Source organism: Scyliorhinus torazame, chromosome 4 (genome assembly GCF_047496885.1).
Source record: "Scyliorhinus torazame isolate Kashiwa2021f chromosome 4, sScyTor2.1, whole genome shotgun sequence".
Lineage (NCBI taxonomy): Eukaryota > Metazoa > Chordata > Chondrichthyes > Carcharhiniformes > Scyliorhinidae > Scyliorhinus > Scyliorhinus torazame.
This window is the reverse complement of record NC_092710.1, coordinates 296,033,122-296,051,758: the sequence shown is the minus strand read 5'-3', so window position 1 is coordinate 296,051,758 and position 18,637 is coordinate 296,033,122. Positions and strand designations below refer to the sequence as shown.

General features: G+C 45.0%; 1 protein-coding gene across 3 annotated transcripts in view; it reads left to right on the top strand.

The window, feature by feature from the left end:
* ostm1 (osteoclastogenesis associated transmembrane protein 1) overlaps window positions 1-18,371 on the top strand; it is a 41,868-nt gene extending 23,497 nt beyond the window's left edge. For all 3 annotated transcript variants that reach the window (XM_072499957.1, XM_072499958.1, XM_072499959.1), the window contains 3 exons: window positions 6,089-6,217; window positions 7,092-7,257; window positions 16,970-18,371. In XM_072499957.1, the coding sequence (XP_072356058.1) occupies window positions 6,089-6,217; window positions 7,092-7,257; window positions 16,970-17,025 (351 nt within the window). In that variant the 3' untranslated portion in view covers window positions 17,026-18,371. The remainder of the gene's footprint in view (window positions 1-6,088; window positions 6,218-7,091; window positions 7,258-16,969) is intronic.
* Window positions 18,372-18,637: the final 266 nt, after the last annotated feature.

Genomic DNA, 18,637 nt, shown 5'->3' with positions numbered 1-18,637 from the left:
CATCATCCCAGTTCGGGGCATATACGTTCACTAAGATCACCGCCTCCCCCTGTAATTTGCCACTCACCATCACGTATCTGCCCCCACTATCCGCCACTATGGTCTTTGCCTCAAACATTACCCGCTTCCCCACTAGTATAGCCACCCCCCTGTTTTTTGCATCTAGCCCCGAATGAAACACCTGCCCCACCCATCCTTTGCGTAGTCTGACCTGGTCTATCAGTTTCAAATGCGTCTCCTGTAGCATAACCACATCTGCCTTAAGTTTCTTTAGGTGTGCGAGTACCCGTGCCCTCTTTATCGGCCCGTTCAGCCCTCTCACATTCCACGTGATCAGCCGGGTTGGGGGGCTCTTTACCCCCCCACCCCCCTTGTCGACTAGCCATCCCCCCCTTTTTTTTTTTCCAGCTCCTCACCCGGTTCCCACGTAGCTGTGTCCCCCCCAGGTGGTGCCCGCCCGCCCCGCCCACCCCACCCCATACGAGCTCCCCCTTCTCCCCAGCAGCAGCAACCCAGTTAACCCCCCCACCCTCCCCGCTAGATCCCCCACTAGCGTAATTGCACCCCCCATGTTGCTCCCAGAAGTCAGCAAACTCTGGCCGACCTTGGCTTCCCTCCGTGACCTCGGCTCGCACTGTGCGACGCTTCCTGCTTCCCTGTTCCCGCCATAATTATCACAGCGCGGGACCAAAGCCCGCGCTTCCCTTTTGGCCCCGCCCCCAATGGCCGACGCCCCCAGCTCCTCCACCTCCTTCCCTCCCTCCCCCACAACAAGGGGAAGAGAGAAAAGTTACCGGGTCGCAGGATTAACAACTTAAAAATCATCTCTCCCCCCCCCTTTTTCCCCCCTCTTCGCCCCACCACTTTGTCTCAAACGTTCTTTTTTTATAACCCACTTATTCCAATTTCTCTTCACAATAAATGTCCATGCCTCATCCGCCGTTTCAAAGTAGTGGTGTTTCCCTTGATGTGTGACCCACAGTCTTGCCGGCTGCAGCATTCCAAATTTGACCTTCCTTTTATGAAGCACCGCCTTGGCCCGATTAAAGCTCGCCCTCCTTCTCGCCACCTCCGCACTCCAATCCTGATATACGTGGATCACCGCGTTCTCCCACCTACTGCTCCGAGTTTTCTTTGCCCATCTGAGGACCATCTCTCTGTCCTTATATCGGAGAAATATCACCACTATGGCTCGGGGAATTTCTCCAGCCCTCGGTCTTCGCGCCATAACTCGATAGGCTCCCTCCACCTCCAACGGACCCGTCGGGGCCTCCGATCCCATTAACGAGTGCAGCATCGTGCGCACATATGCCCCGACGTCCGCCCCCTCTGCACCCTCGGGAAGACCAAGAATCCTTAAATTCTTCCTCCTCACATTATTCTCCAGCACCTCCAGCCTTTCCACACACCTTTTATGGTGTGCCTCGTGCATCTCCGTCTTCACCACCAGGCCCTGTATATCGTCCTCGTTCTCGGCAGCCTTTGCCTTCACGACCCGAAGCTCCTGCTCCTGGGTCTTTTGCTCATCCTTTCGCCCTTCAATCGCCTGTAATATCGGGGCCAACAGCTCCTTCTTCATCTCCTTTTTAAGTTCTTCCACGCAGCGCTTCAAGAACTCGTGTTGTTCAGGGCCCCATGTTAAATTGCCACCGTCCGACGTCACCTTGGTTTTTGCTTGCCTTCCTTGCCGCTGCTCTAAAGGATCCACCGCAATCCGGCCACTTTCCTCTCCTTTTTCCATCCGTGTCCAGGGGGGATTCCCTTCTGGTTTACCGCACAGTGCTTTTAGCCGTTAAAATTGCCGTTGGGGCTCTTATTAAGAGCCCAAAAGTCCGTTCCACCGGGAGCTGCCAAAACGTGCGACTTAGCTGGTCATCGCCGCACCCGGAAGTTCCAGCTCCATCTTTCTGATTGTTAGGTAATCCCCATACAAATATTCATGGTTTTCTGCCCTTCAATCCGTTGCTTTATTTAATGTTTGCTCTGAATTCCCGTAACTAACTTTAATTAATGATCTTTCATGTGGAACTTTGTCAAAAAGTTTTTGGATGTTCAAACTCCTGTTCACCAAGTCATGAGGGGAGATCCTTTGGCTTCAGTATAGCATTCCCACCTCTAGTGTCAGGTACAAGGTTCGAACCCTGCTCCGCACATCTTGCGTTTCCTGAATGTGTGTGGCTGTTCCCTCACCAAATTGGTTGTAGGAGAACATAAAATGCTCCAGCTGTATGGACTAGCCTTACTGTTGGCAGCTATAAAGATAGGTTACAGCCATGGAAGAAGTGGATTGTCATGGATTGTTGAACTGTTAAGTAGCCGACACATTTTTTCACTGCTTCAACCTATTCTCCAATGAAAGAGCATGAAATACTAGAATAACAACAGGGTCACATGGCTAGCACAGTCCCACTTGGTTGTCACTCCTTAAAGAAGCCATGGAGATTAATGAGATCCCCTTCAGAATTCATGCTGACTCCTATTGATGAGGTTACTGATATATAGATTATCGTCAGGTTCACTCGTGATAATCACTCATTGCTTTACATAGAATGGAAGTAAAATTAATGGATCTGTAACTTTCCTGTATTTCTTTTCACCATTCTTCAATATGTGCAAGTTCCACTTACAATTGCTACTTCCTACTCTCCTTAGTTGTTGATATGGCCCCTTGTGCTTAAATTCTGTACACATCACGGCGCCGAAGTCCCAGGTTCGATCCTGGCTCTGGGTCACTGTCCGTGTGGAGTTTGCACATTCTCCCCATGTTTGCGTGGATTTCGTCCCCACAACACAGATGTGCAGGATAGGTGGATTGGCCATACTAAATTTCCCCTTAATTGGAAAAAATGAATTGGATACTCTAAATTATTTTTTAAAATAAAAACAAATTCTGTTCACAGCAGGACAGCTTGGCTGGACTTAATTTTTGCAAATTGTAGACACTTTTAGCATATTCCCCAGTCAGTCTTCACTTTACAAATGAGAAAGATCCAGGGTAGTCGATCTTTCTGACAAATGTTGAATTCTTTACCCGTCGGTCTGGCCTCAATAAAACTCGAGATGGATTTGTAGGCATAGTATTATTTATTTTTACCCAACTTGCAAGTCTAACTCGCTTCTCAGGGACACAGAACCAGTCTCCTGGACCCCTTGGAAACGAATAAGTCTGAGACAAAGGGATCTCTGCAAATATATTCAAATGGCATAAAGTTTCACATACAGATTCCCATAGGTCATCCTATACCCCTCCTGACCTGGCCATACATCCTAATTGGCTCACTTCTCATTCCTTAACCCTGGGCCTCTTGTTACCCAGCATCCTTTTCTCCTCCTCCACCAGACACCCCTCCCCCCTTCCTTGCCATGCTTTCTGAAATCCTTTGTCTGTGAACTCAATAGAATTAGACTGGCCTACATCTACATTACTGGAACTAATATATTTAAACTAACTATTTTATATCACATTCGTCATTTCTTCCCAAGATCTGGGATCTTGGAATTCTGCTGTACTCCAGTAACTGATTGGAAGTTCTAAAATGGGGAGGCCAGAACTACACTCTGTACGCTCGACGTACTGGGCCAAGAGGCACCTATGTATGATACCTACTAACTCTGCCTCCAAACAGCTTACATTTTTGCTGTAATATCAAAGTAATATAATAACCGTTTATTGTCACAAGTATGAAGTTACTGTGAAAAGCCCCTAGTTGCCACATTCTGGCACCTGTTCGGGTAAGCTGGTACGGGAATTGAATCCGCACTGCTGGCCTTATTCTGCATCATAAACCAGCTGTCTAGCCCACTGAGCTAAATCAGCCCTTAACCCACGCAAACACGATGAGAATGTGCAAACTCCACATGGACAGTGACCCAGAGCCGGGATCGAACCAGGGACCTCGGCGCCGTGAGGCAGCAATGCTAACCACGGCGCCACCGTGCTGCCCTTATATACTATGCCCTTGTATGCTGTAGATGCTGGAAATGTAAAATAAAAACAAAATGCTCAGGTTAGGCAGCATCTGTGGCTTGTGAAGGCGTTAATGTTTCGAGTCAGGATGATTTTTTTCAGAACTGAATATGGAAATAAATGTAATACATCTATTAACAGTTCTGTACTACTTCAGTTCTGATTGAATGTCACATCGACATGAAACATTAATGCTGTTTTTCTCCTCGGATGCTGCCTGGACCGAAGCAGTTCCCACGTTTTTTTTACTTACATTTTTGCAGTTTAGGTTGATCGAAATATCCTATTAAAAGAACTTTCCTGTTCTCCCATATGCTTTTTATTTCTTCGTAGAGCTAATTGTCCACCTTTTTACAATTGAGGTGAAAGATATTAACTTGGTGTTTTGGTATTTGACATGTCTAACTGGACTACTTTCAACAGGACTGATTCTTCTTCCCCTGTTGTTCCTGACTAGCTTTTAAAAAAATTTAGAGTACCCAATTCATTTTTTCCAATTAAGGAGCAATTAAGGTGGCCAATCCACCTAGCCTGCACATCTTTGGATTGTGGGGGTGAAACCCACGCAAACACGGGGCAAATGTGCAAACTACACACACAGCGACCCAGAGCCGGGATCGAACCTGGAACCTTGGCACCATGAGGCTGCAGGACTAACCCACTGTGCCACCGTGCTGCCCCTCTTTACCTAGCTTGACATATCTAAACATACTCTGTATTGAACCATGATTCAAATGTTCCCACTACAAAGAACAAAGAAAATTACAGCACAGGAATAGGCCCTTTGGCCCTCCAAGCCTGCACCGACCATGCTGCCCATCTGAACTAAAACCCCCTCCCATTCCGTGGACTATATCCCTCTATTCCCATCCTATGTACCTATTTGTCAAGCCGCCCCTTAAAAGTAACTATCATATCTGCTTCCTCTACCTCCCCTGGCAGCGAGTTCCAGGCTCTGTGTACCACCATCCTCTGTGTACAAAAAATTTTCCTTTTACATCTCTTTTAAACATTGCCCCTCGCACCTTAAACCTATGCCCCCTAGTAATTGACTCTTTCACCTTGGGAAAAAGTTTCTGACTATCCACTCTGTCCATGCCCCTCATAATTTTATAAACTTCTATCAGATCGCCCCCTCAACCCCCATCGTTCCATTGAGAACAAACCAAGTTTCTCCACCTTGTAGCTAATTACAACATTGCAATTTTCTACTAATGTTTTTTAATGAATTTATTTTAAAATTCATTTATGGGATGTGGGCGTCGCTGATTAGACCAGCATTATTGCCCATCCCTAATTGCCCTTCAGAAGGTGATGGTGAGTTGCTTTCTTGAACCGCTTAGTCCTTGAGGTGCAGGTACACCCACTGTGCTGTTGGGGAGGGAGTTCCAGGATGTTGTCCAGTGACAGTGAAGGAATGGCGATATATTTTCAAGTCAGGGTGGTGAGTGACTTGGAGGAGAACCTCCAGGTGGTGGGTTTCCCAGGTATCTGCTGCTCTTGGCCTTCTAGATGGTAGTAGATGCTCTTGTCCTTCAGATGGCAACAGGACATAATCTCGCCCTGGCGTGGGCGGTATGGTAGCACAGTGGTTAGCATTGTTGCTTCACAGCGCCAGGGTACCAGGTTCAATTCCCGGCTTGAGTCACTGTCTGTGCGGAGTCTGCAAGTTCTCCCCCCACCCCAAAACCCCGTTTCCTCCGGGTGCTCTGGCTTCCTCCCACAAGTCCCGAAAGACGTGCTGTTAGGTAATTTGGACATTCTGAATTCTCCCTCTGTGTAACTGAACAGGCGCCGGAGTGTGACGGCGAGAGGATTTTCACAGTAACTTCATTGCAGTGTTAATGTAAGCCTACTTGTGACAATAATTAAGATTATTATGTTATTGTTAATGTTTCTGCCATTTTTTTGTGGAAATATTTTATTTGTTTCTTCTGCTGTTTCCCAATGTCTACATATTCTTTGTGTCTCGTTCATCTGAGCCCATACATTGTGTTGTATTACTTTCTGATCTATGATCGGTCTCATGCAATTCTGTTATCTTGAGTGTATATGTGTGATGACTTGGTGGGCTAACATTTTGGTGCCACAAAGTGAAATGTAATGATTTTTGTTTTGCAGAAATACCCAGACCATGGCAACCGTTCTGATCTTTGTATTAAGTGTAAAACGTCTTACAATAATTTAACTAAATGGTACAACAAAATGGCAGATACGCAGCCCATCATGTGTATAGACATTGTTGATGCAGTAAGTAAACTGAGAACTATGCAATATCTATCCCCTCTACAGTGCTGTCATACCTCAGTAGCAATCTAATTCTAAACCTATTTTGATGCAAAGGCCATTGAATATATTTGATTGTTGGATTTTTCAGCAAGTTGGAACTAGCTGAACATGTGCCGATTAAAACAGACACAGAACCAGGGCTGTATATCGGGCTTTTAAAAGGCAAAATGAAGTTTAAAGTGAGGGGAAATTTATAATATGAAAAAAATAAGTCAAGGCTACAGATCAATGTAGCAATTGGGTAAGGATGAGCAGAGTGTGACACTAAATTTAACAATAGTTTTGCATCAATGAATAAAACCAAATTATGAAAAAATGGTAAGTTAAAATTAAGGCACTTATCTGAAGGCACAAAGCATTCATATAACAAGATTGCATAAATAGAGATGAATGTTTGATCGAGTAGCCTTTACAAAAGCATACTTCCATGGTGAACAATGTTGGGAACTAACTTTTCCAAAATACTTAATGTTTTGAAATGAAAGAGGATGGGTAAGTAGGTGGGATGGCCTTGATAATCAAGGATGACGTATGGTCAGTAATGAAGAAGAATCTTGGCTCAGAAGAGATAATAGAGATAAGAAATAAAGGTCAGAAAACACTGATGGGAGTAGCTTGAACTATCTTCTAATCCGTCACTTTACATAAGGAATCATTGCACTTCAAAAATTATTATTTGTATCTGTGGAATCTAAGTCATTTTGACTTGGTAATTAAGTACATAAAATGTCTCATTACTAAGTACTTTGCAAAACTATCCATATAATAATTTACAAAATGTAATTTAGTCACAATAATTTGACCTCCTGTTTTGCTTATGTTTTGATGCTATCAGATGAACTTGACACGGCAGCTGTGGAGCAAAACCTATAACTGCACTGTTCCCTGTAGTGATACCGTTCCAGTCATTGCAGTGTCAACGTTTCTCCTTTTCCTACCTGTCATCTTCTACCTCAGCACCTACCTTCACTCTGAGCAGAAGAAAATGAAGCTTATGGAGCGTGAGTACCTGGTTTACTAGTTGCACTTTTAGAATTAGATCAATAAATGAAATGCTTGTGTAGCCATCTCAGATGGCCACCTGCAAAGGACCATGGGAATTATGGCCAACCCAGGACTCAGACACACTCCGAGCTTGTGTGTGTATTTGCAACCCAGATAGCTAGATGCGATCGAAACCCCCGCTCATTTGCATTCTAATGGCCCATTTCCCCAGAACAAAAGGACTGTACTCAGGTAACTGATACAGATGCAGACTAACCGGTGCCACTCCCTTTGCTAAGAAAGCCCAAACAGCCAAGGTCAATGACCGCTCAGGACACGCCCAGCCATCAAGGCACCCGCCCTTTTATTGGCCAAAATCAAAGGCAGTGATCGAAGCCTGTCGAATTATTGGGTCCAAAGCTAAGGACCGCCCCAAAGCGCACGAAATCCCAGAGGGATAAAAAAGAGACACAGCCATGTGTTCAATCTCTCTTGGCCCCGGCCTACGCCTAAAACCAAGTGTCGCATTACGACCAGAAGACAAGTTCAAGACCAACGATCGCTATCAGACGGCTGAGCTCAGCAGAAACGAAGCCACTTCTTCTACCCAGCCACGCAAGATCCGAACAAAGGCCTTGTTCATCTGCATAGAGCCGGTTGCCCTGAAGTTAAGTATAGGTTATTGTAGTTGTTAGGTGTAGTTTAACTTGTAGTGTTTTATGTTGCATGTTGAAGTAATCCTTGTGTGTAAATAAACTATCTTTGAACTTGAACTGACCAACTGGTTGTTTGGTCTTTGATCGATATCCAGTAAAGCCTTGTGGTGGTATCATTTGATACCTGGCGACTCTGAAAAGCAATATTATCATTAATAACTGCCATATCTAGTTAATTTGGCAACATTATTGGTGACATTGGTGGGGTAGTATTCCACTCATTAAAAAGAGCAACATTATTGGCGTCTCCAGTGGCGACATCTGACTGGAAACCTAGAAGTGATCTTGTCACTCCGAAAGAACCCACAAAACTTTGCATTAGAAATCCAATTGAAGAAAAGTGAAAGAAACCACAAGTGTAAGGCCCGTATCGATCAAATCACCAAGATTCGGAAGTGTGTATTAACCTGCATGCGTACTAACAGGGATATAAGGTTAACTCGTTAGATTTTGCGTTAAACTATCGGGAGTATTGTGAACCGGAAAATAGCCTGGGCCATACCTGCTGTTCAAATCACCGTCTTATTCCCCCTGTCCCAAATTGACGGTAGGAAAAGAGAAGTTAGAAGCAGAGCAAAAGAGAACTTAGAGGTAGGAAAACAGAGAAATTAACGGTAGGAAAACAGATAATAGTAGCAATGGCCACAAGTGATGGAAAGCCTAATGAACCCACAGGAACCCGAGGTCTCAGCGACCAACAGAGCAGAGCAGTGCCCCATATGGGAAGAAGAGTTGAGGAAGTATTTGAAGGGGAAAGGATGGCCCCTTTGGTCCGAGTTTTGTTCAAATGATGAGTCAGGCCCAGGAAGCATAAGACAAACCTGGTGGGGCAACCTAACCGAGGTACATAAGAATGCAGCGAACGTTTGTAAGCCAATGGCAATAGTGTCCTGTTTGGCACAGTTGCGAGGCACAGAGGAGGTCGTGAGGACGCTCCGCAGATAGCTAGTTGAGAAAGAGGAGAAGAATGAGGGAAACTATAGTGAATGTGAAAAGATTAATGAGCAACTCCGGGAACAGTTGGCAGCTAAAGATAAAGAGGTGGCTGATGTCAAACGAGCGCACCAATCTTGTTCAGTTCATCTTAGCAGCTTTCAGACTCAGTACGATAAAGTCTACCAAGATACACTGCGTGCAATTTTGGTACGAGAAGAGACAGAACAGCGGGTAGCACAGTTAACAAGACAATGTGCAGATTTAAAGGCAGCTTTACGAGTGCTCCATAGCTCTACTACGGAATAAAGACAGAGCACAGTAGATCACACGAAATGTAGACGACAAATCGAGAAGTTGCAGTCACTGCTGTCAGGGCAAAACGGATTCAGAGATACCTTTGGACAAGATTTGGATGAGGAAAATGGTCCCAATTGGCAAGAACTAAATGAAACCGCCCACAGATACGTGGAGGATACCGAAAATCACAATAGAGCCCCCTAGGCCACGAAAAGGAAAGCACCCGCACCACCGACTGCACAGGCAGCGCACACCCCCATGAATCCGGTCACCACACAGTGCAAGTCATCGGATCGGGATGAGCCTGATTTTGTTTACACCACCCCACTAACCATCACCCAATTGAGAGATGCCTGCGCCCAAGGGGCTGTTTAGCACAGGGCTAAGTCGCTGGCTTTGAAAGCAAACCAAGGCAGGCCAGCAGCGTGGTTCAATTCCCGTACCAGCCTCCCCGAACAGGTGCCGGAATGTGGCGACTAGGGGCTTTTCACAGTAACTTCATTTGAAGCCTACTTGTGACAATAAGTGATTTTCATTTTCATTTCAAAATTGAACCCACCGCAGACCCACATAATTTCTTTGAGAGAGTACGACAGCAAACGGTTATGTACGGTCGAGACAAAAGGGAGGAAGTTAAGCTTCTAGTCATGAGCCTTGACTCGTCCGTTAGCTCAGCTTTACCAGAACCCCAGAATGTAGGGGGAAGCCTACAGGAGATGAAAACGGCCATTTTAGATGTGATTGGGTACAACAAGGGAGATCCCGTAGAAGGTTTGAACCGTTGAAAGCAAAAAAAGGGAGAGCATCCGACTGCAATTTGCAGGTCGTCTTTGGATCCGTTTTAAAGCAGTATTTGGGGATTTGAACCGCGCACACTTAGATAATGATGACACAACTAAATGGGCCCACATTTAGTCTCCCACACCACAGAAGCAGGTCAAAAGGCTTGTGTCAATTACGACCCCGCAGACGCCACACATAATGAAGTTTGGGTTTTAAAGCGACTCTCCAGCGCTTGGGAACAATCCCTACATAGGAAGGCAGAGGCGAATATGCACCCAGTCAGGACTAATCAGGACCCAGCATGGGTAAATGAGGGCTGACATGAAGGACAGCACCCCAGAGCACAGGCACCCCGAGGTTGCGATAATTGTGCATACATGGGATATTACACCCGCGAATGCAGACAAAACCCCCCAAACCAGCAACGGCACCAGCATTCGAACGCCCCACCTAGGAACAATGTTAGGCCCATACATAGCATTAGCGTCCGAACAGATAATGCAGTAATCAACACCACAGATTGACGGTGTTCGGACTCCCGCAACTTGGGTTTGCGACACACTCTGGGACAAATCAGGCAGACCAGTAGTCACAGGCACAGTCCGGGAACATCCAGTAGAGTTCCTTTGGGACAGAGGGTCCCGCACCACTTTAAACTCCTCCACAATGCTTCAGCGTGACAAATGGCCCACCACAGACACCATCACCCTTAGTGGATTGACAGGACGTGTACAGCAGGGATACATCACAGCCACCGTAGATATTCAGATAGGAACCATAAGCACCAGACACCCTGTTGTTTTAGTCGACTTGCCCCAAACAGCCGAGCACATTCTAGGAATCTACTTTGAGCTCCCACAACCTTTCGTTTGACCCCGTGATAGGTTTGAATGGAAAATGGCCAAAACAGAGGGAGCCCCCGGCACGCTCACTGTAGGGGACTACGAACATAGGATTGGCTCAGTCGAAGACTATTGGTTTGAGCCGCAAACAATTAGTACAGACCAGACCATTCGAGAGGTCCTCAGAAAACATAAAGCAGCCTTCGCCCAACACAAACACGATTGTGGGAAGATCCCAGGCATGGTCACAATTTCAGGTCCCGATCCCAAGCCCCAGAAGCAATACGGTTTCCCACAGCAAGCCGAGGGCGAGATCTCAAAAGTCATCAATAGCTTACTAGATCAAAAAGTAATTCGGCCCATAGCCTCAATAAGCAATGCCCCAATTTGGCCCGTAAAGAAACCCAACGGTTCATGGAGATTAACCATTGACTACCGAGAGCTCAACAAGGTCACCCCATTAGCAGTCCCCACCGTTGCCACGAGTCCCGAAACCATGCTCAAGCAGGGAGTACAAGCAAAGTACTTTACAGTGCTGGACATTAGCAATGGCTTCTGGTCCATCACCTTAGATAAGGCCTGTCAATACAAGTTCATGTTCACATTTCAAGGGCAGCAGTATGCGTGGACATGCCTCCCGCAAGGTTTCCACAACTCCCCCCTCCATTTTCCACCGACAATTGGCCAACGGACTTTCCAAATTTTCCCACCCTGATGCCTTATGCAGCATGTGGATGACTTACTCCTACAGATGGACACAAAGGAAGAGCATGTTAAGCTTCTTTCAGATTTGCTAGGTCTCTTACAATCAATTGGATGCAAGGTTAACCCGAAAAAAGCCCAGATCCTAAAAGAAAAGGTCCTTTATTTAGGCACCAGACGAACGCAGCGAAAGCCACAGCTAAGATTTTGACCCAACAGATATTTACATACTGGGGTCTTCCCTGCAGCATTGAGTCAGACAAAGGTTCCCATTTCACTGGCAGAGTCATGCAAAATGTCCTGATGATTTTTGGAATTAAGCAAAAATTTCACATAGCGTATCACCCCCAATCCAGTGGCATGGTTGAACGAATGAATCGCACTTTGAAAGCGACCATTAGAAAAATGGTGCAACAGCATAACACCACATGGGACACAGTCAACCCATTCGCCCTTATGTTTATTAGGAACACAGTATCCAGTTCCACAGGTTTCACCCCCCACACTCATAACCGGACAGCCCATGAAAGGAACTGAATATTCATTAGGTCTCGATTTGGCAAGCCCCACAGTCACCGCTCTCACCCATGAAAAAGCAGTCCAACAAGTCACGGAAAATATTAAAACAGCACAGCTCGCTGCAGCTGTCCGACGAGGCGCTAGGAGCAGAGTAAGTCCACCCCGTAGAGTACACAGTCGGTCAGCAAGTAATGGTTTCCCTTTACAATCCCAGTTCGTTCCTCTCCCCTAAATTTGCAGGACCCTACTCCATTTCGGACAAAGTGAGCCCCTCTGTGTACAAGATAAAGTACCCCAATGGTAAAACTGGTTGGTTCCACATCGACCAGCTCAAAGTCTATGGAACCCAATGTAGCCACTCCACCACATCTCCCTGGTAATAGACGATTCCGCCCCGCCCATCGACAACCTAGTCTAACCCTCCCCCAGCCATGACAGCACATCCACGCCCACAGACCTGACCTTGTCTCCATCCACAAGTATGACTTTCCACCTTGAGCTTGATTCAGACGATAGCGCCAGCCTTCCCGAATTTATCACGATCACTGACCACTGGTACAACCTCCCCGGCTCCAGTCACTCCAGCCCCTGGAACCAGGACATGTTTGGCCTTCTATACGCCCTTCCACAGCCACAGCCACCGCCACCGCCCGACAACAGTAACCTACCTTTCACTGCCACCGCCCCTACGCCTCATGACAAACTAACCCCTTTTTGGCACCGCGACAACTCTTGTAGATTGTTAAGACATGACGATTCAGATTCCACGACGGCCCATGCGACCAAGGCACAAAAACGGCTGACACGAGTCTGGCAACCGGGAGATGGTGACGATTCCGAGTCTGACTCCCGTTACGGTAACCCTTTTACAACACTTTTCGATACAGAACCCTGAGGTGTCCAGATGATGAGAAAAAGGAACTCATTAGATTTACGGTGTCCTATTTACTGATGGAGCCTGCCCGCCTTTTTCTTTCTTTCTTATTGCTACATGGTTTTAATTAATGTCGGCCTGACACCCAATTTCTTGATACAGTCATGGTTACTCTTCCGACACCATTTACTGACCAATGGCCGTTAAAGGAACAATTGTTGGATCTCACATGTGTTACAAATTCTTTCTGCTCATTTAGGTCACTCAGGTAGGGAATAACGGCACTAATCCCCGCCCTGCCTGAGGACCTCAAATGCATCTGGTCAGCTAAGCACGGGTAGTAGAGCAACGGCACTGATCACTGCCCTACCCGGGAATCCCACCCATTCTTGCCCTGCCACTGCCTACACGCACCTCATGTTCCCGTCACTTCGAGTACTCCGGAATGGTTCTTTATACTTTTCACTGTCTTTGGCAGGTCTTAGTTTTTCCTTCTCTTCTCTTATTGTGGTTTAAAGAATGCCCTTTGTCACAGTCTGTACACTCATCCCTTTATCTTCCGTGACCCTCTGGTCGCTTCCCCACCTGCTATTTACATATTTGACACCCTTGGTTGCCACATATATGCTGCTATACGTGAACTACCTCTGGACCGTGGGACGAAGAAACTTTATAAAACTGGCCGTCCTAAAATTCGGCTGGTTAAGATAAGCCTCAATCTCCCATGGTTGTGATTTAAGAAAGACTGGTCGAAGAAATTGTCCGACCACTCCAAGCATCGACCACAAGCTGCGAGAGAGTCTGGACTTAAAAGGAAATTTTTTTTCTGTTGTCTTGTCTCTAAAAAACGTTATTTCAAAAATAAAAATGAGGGAGTCACACATGATGACGATTCTAATGGGTAATTGAAGTTAAGGAGAGAAAGGCAAAGAAAACGAGATGTTAACCAACGATAATAGCATATTGTGGATAGCACAAATGCTTCACAGCTCCAGGGTCTCAGGTTCGATTCCGGCTTGGGTCACTGTCTGTGCAGAGTCTACACATCCTCCCCGTGTGTGTGTGGGTTTCCTCCGGGTGCTCCGGTTTCCTCCCACAGTCCAAAGATGTGCAGGTTAGGTGGATTGGCCATGATAAATTACCCTTAGTGTCCAAAATTGCCCTTAGTGTTGGGTGTGGTTACTGGGGTATGGGGATAGGGTGGAGGTGTTGACCTTGGGTAGGGTGCTCTTTCCAAGAGCTGGTGCAGACTCGATGGGCCGAATGGCCTCCTTCTACACTGTAAATTCTATGATAATTATGCTTGCACCCCCAGGAATATACGAAGAACAGAAGACAAGGTGAAGACAGGACTGATGACCTCCATTGCGATCATCGCTGGACTCCTACAACTGCGCGCGTTACAAACCTCTGTACTCTACACCACATCAGCCCTGAACATGACCACACAACATGATACCCCTAGCCCGGACACCACACCACACATAGAGATAAACACTGATACCCCCACTTGGTGCGAAAACATTGTTAAATGGTATTCCCTTTCATGTACAGTAGAGGCCCTTCTGGTGATAGCGATAATCTACAGTATCGTCCAGACACTTGGACTCTGCAAATGGCGAAAAAGAGCCTCCCGCTCCCCGATGTAAATACTCCGAGCCCTCCTCTTCAGAATTCACCCAACTCGACAACAATGTAACCACTGATAAAAATAAAGATTATACACCTCTGTAACGTTGGTAAGTTAAGTAGAAATGTGATGCTGCAGTTAGTTAAAAAATTTAGTATTGTAGATAAGTTCATTTTTACATTTGCCAGCAGCATGAGAGTAGCTTGGATAGTGATAGTTGATATTCCCTTGTGCGAATAAGTTAAATGTGTAATAGTTGAATGCTTTATAGCGACCCCTTAGATATTATGAATGTATGATGTGTTGATAAAACTTAGGTAAATGCTCCAAAACCTAGGACAGAGTAATGTAGAACCTGTCCTTGACCAAGGGTAACCGGCACATCAAGGACGGACGAGGGACCAATAGTGTGATTCACCACGCTTCGCATTCAGGATCAAGAGAACGGGATGTAGCCATCTCAGATGGCCACCTGCAAAGGACCATGGGAATTATGGCCAACCCAGGACTCAGACACACTCTGAGCTTGTGTGTGTATTTGCAACCCAGATAGCTACACGCGATCGAAACTCCTGCTCGTTTGCATTCCATTTCCACAGATCAAAAGGACTGTACTCAGGTAACTGATACCGATGCATATTAACCGGCGCCACTCCCTTTGCTAAGAAAGCCCAAACAGCCAAGGTCAGTGACCGCTCAGGACACGCCCAGCCATCAAGTTACCCGCCCTTTTATTGGCCAAAATCAAAAGCAGTGATCAAAGCTTGTTGAATTATTGGGTCCAAAGCCAAGGACTGCCCCAAAGAGCGCAAAATCCCAGAGGGATAAAAAAGAGACACAGCCATGTGTTCGGTCTCTCTTGGCCCCGGCCTACGCCTAAAACCAAGTGTCGCATTACGACCAGAAGACAAGTTCAAGACCAACGGTCGCTATCAGATGGATGAGCCCAGCAGAAACGAAGCCACTTCTTCTACCCAGCCACGCAAGATCCGAACAAAGGCCTTGTTCATCTGCATAGAGCCGGTTGCCCTGATGTTAAGTATAGGTTATTGTTGTTAGGTGTAGTTTAACTTGTAGTGTTTTATGTTGCATGTTGAAGTAATCCTTGTGTGTAAATAAACTATCTTTGAACTTGAACTGACCAACTGGTTGTTTGGTCTTTGATCGATATCCAGTAAAGCCTTGTGGTGGTATACCTGGCGACTCTGAAAAGCAATATTCTCATTAATAACTGCCATACCTAGTTAATTTGGCAACATTATTGGTGACGCTGGTGGGATAGTATTCCACTCATTAAAAAGAGCAACATTATTTGCATCTCCAGTACCGATTGGCAACACTTGATAGTTATTGGCAGATGCTAACTGCTACCAAATGTTTACTTCAACTAGCATATTTGACTCAGTCCACACAAACATTGGGCTACATTTTAGGTGCCCCCAAGAAGGGCACTTTCCCAGCAGAGCGGCGAGGAGGCATGTAAAATTGGGGCAGGTCCTAAGATCGGCAGCACGATAGATATAATCAAGGGTCAATTACCCTAATAATATGCTGCCCATGGCCTGGTCAGTTGAGTGGAAGTGAGCAGCTTGATTATTTTTTTAAAATAATCTCTTCAAAGGTGGGGGGGGGGTGGAGGGAAGGAAGGAGGGGAGTGGTGTTCTATCTTCTGTTGAAAGGACATCCACCTGAAATGTTTCTCTCCACGGAAGCTGCCTGACGTGCTGTATTTCTCGCAGTTTCTGTTTCTAATACAAGGATAAATGTAAATGGCAGCTGCCATCAGCAGATGGCATGCTTCGTTGGAGCTGGCAGCACATTGCTGGCAGACCTTCCTCAGCGGACAAACTCAGGCAGCTAGATGTTGCTGCCAGTAACATGAAACCTCTAATATGAACAGTAGATTACTCAACAATTTCCCAACATTTGACCTGCAGATTGATTTGGCCCATTGATGAGAATTGTTCCCTTCTCCACTACCACCATCTCCAGCAGAGTGCAAAGTCACCAGAATACGGCCGGACCTTTTTGTTGCTTGTGCTGTTGTCAGCATTCTGAATATGGAGACCGTAGATGCTGCTTCCCCTGGCTAGAAATTTAGAGTTTGGGCCATAGCTTCAGGATAGGAAGTTGGCCGCTTAAAGCAAATAAATTTCCCTTTGTCTCAGTCCTAAGGGCTGTGACCCTTTGGAACTCTCTACCCCGGAGGACTGCGCATACTCAGTAATTGAGTACGCTGAGATTGATTTTTGGGCTGTAAAGGAATCAAGATAATAGGATAGGACGGGAAAGTGGAGTTGAGCTGGACGATCAATCATGATCTCATTGAATGACAGAACAGGCTGAAGTGACCATATATGCCTGGTCTTGCTCCTTTAATGTGTATTAAAATAATATTATACTAATTTTTCTTTTGATATCCACTTGTAGCAAAACGCTTGAAGCCTTGCAGCAGTGCAGCACATATTGAAGACAGATCTTCTTGAACCTCCTAATATATTGAGAAAACAATTGACCAGGATCATCATGTGGTGCAGGAATAAGAAAATGAGGAAATGTTATAACATTAAGAATGTGGTTTTTTCACAATGCATCTTGATGCCTTGTAATTTAAATGCCTACCAGTGTTTTAAGAAATTGTCTACTGAAAATTTGCACATTGGAAATATGTTCCGATCATTTTTTATGCTCGTACTGTGATCTTGTCAATATTTAGGCACGTGCGCACCTTTCAGGTTGAATTGAAGCTAGATCAAGACTGCTAAAACTATTCACTTTAGCTCATCATTGTCATTTTTTCTTTTGCCTCTGCCATAAATTTAGTTATGTTATTAAGGAAAAATTCATGCTTGAACCTGGTTTTGTTGAACTGCCCCAAGTTTGAGTAGACCCCAACTTCAGATTAATGTTTACATGTTAAAAGTTAAAAAAACATTGAGTGAATTGCAAGCTTTTAAAACTAAACTATTTGGATTTATTTTCTGTTGATTAATTAATAATGGAGCTTTCTGAAACACAGCTGAATTAAAGCATACTGGATGTTGTCCCAGGAAAGGCATCTCTTTTCCTGGTTTGATGCTGCCTTTATATTTTAACCCTGCTGATATTAAATGATGCACTAATCTTTCAAAATGTGGTAGTTATGTAGTAGCCTGTGTGACACTTTTTAATTCAGCATTTAGTTTGCTAATTTATTTTTTATTTTATACTTTGTAATTTGACAAGTGTACAGCAATGTGGCATTTAAGTATGTAAATAACATGGTAACGGTAGATTCAGAAAATTCCTTTAAATTGAAACCAAAAATAGAACAGAAGTTCAAACAGGTTAAGAGCACATTTTGCATTTGTGATGAGATATCCTTCACACAAACACCGTTCAATCAATGCCATGGATGTCCACGTCGCGATCTCTATGAAATCCCGGAGATATTTTTTAAGAAACAGTTGAATGCTGTAATCGTGGAGGTTGGAGAATTTCTATGGAAGCTTAGTGTGGATCTTGCAAATGGTTTACCTCACCTATTTATCTTGTGTTCTGCATTAAGTGCTTGTCTGAAAATTATATTTTAAAAATTGCATATTTGATCAATTGTCCCCCATTCAGTTTTTGTTTCTGTTTACCATATTTGTGATTTTGGGATCACTTTTTTAAAGCAAGAATGATGCATTCCATTTACTTTTTATGTTCACCTGCTGACTCGTGAAGTTTGTGTGCGTTATTTTCTTCCCTGTTATTTAAGTAATCCCCGACTTGTAACCTTTTGTTCCTCTGGTTAAAGCTTATGGATTGAAGCAACCAAATTTTCAATTAAAGTGTTTGGGTAATGTCATCAGAGTTTGTTTTATTCTGAATCTTTTTTCTTCTATAATTGTAAAATGCGCAGAAGTTTGTCTGATGTTTCAAAATAAGGCAATGCTCACAAAAACAACCGTGCGTTTTCAAAAAAAACAAGAACTGGGAATGATGGTGAAGTTGTCATTTCCTGTCAGATTCTTATCTGCCGAAGTGTTCATTTCTCGCATTTTCAAGCTTATTTCAGATTTTGTAGTAAGGAAGCTGTTTAGCCTACCAGCTTGTGACGGTGATGTCAGTTCA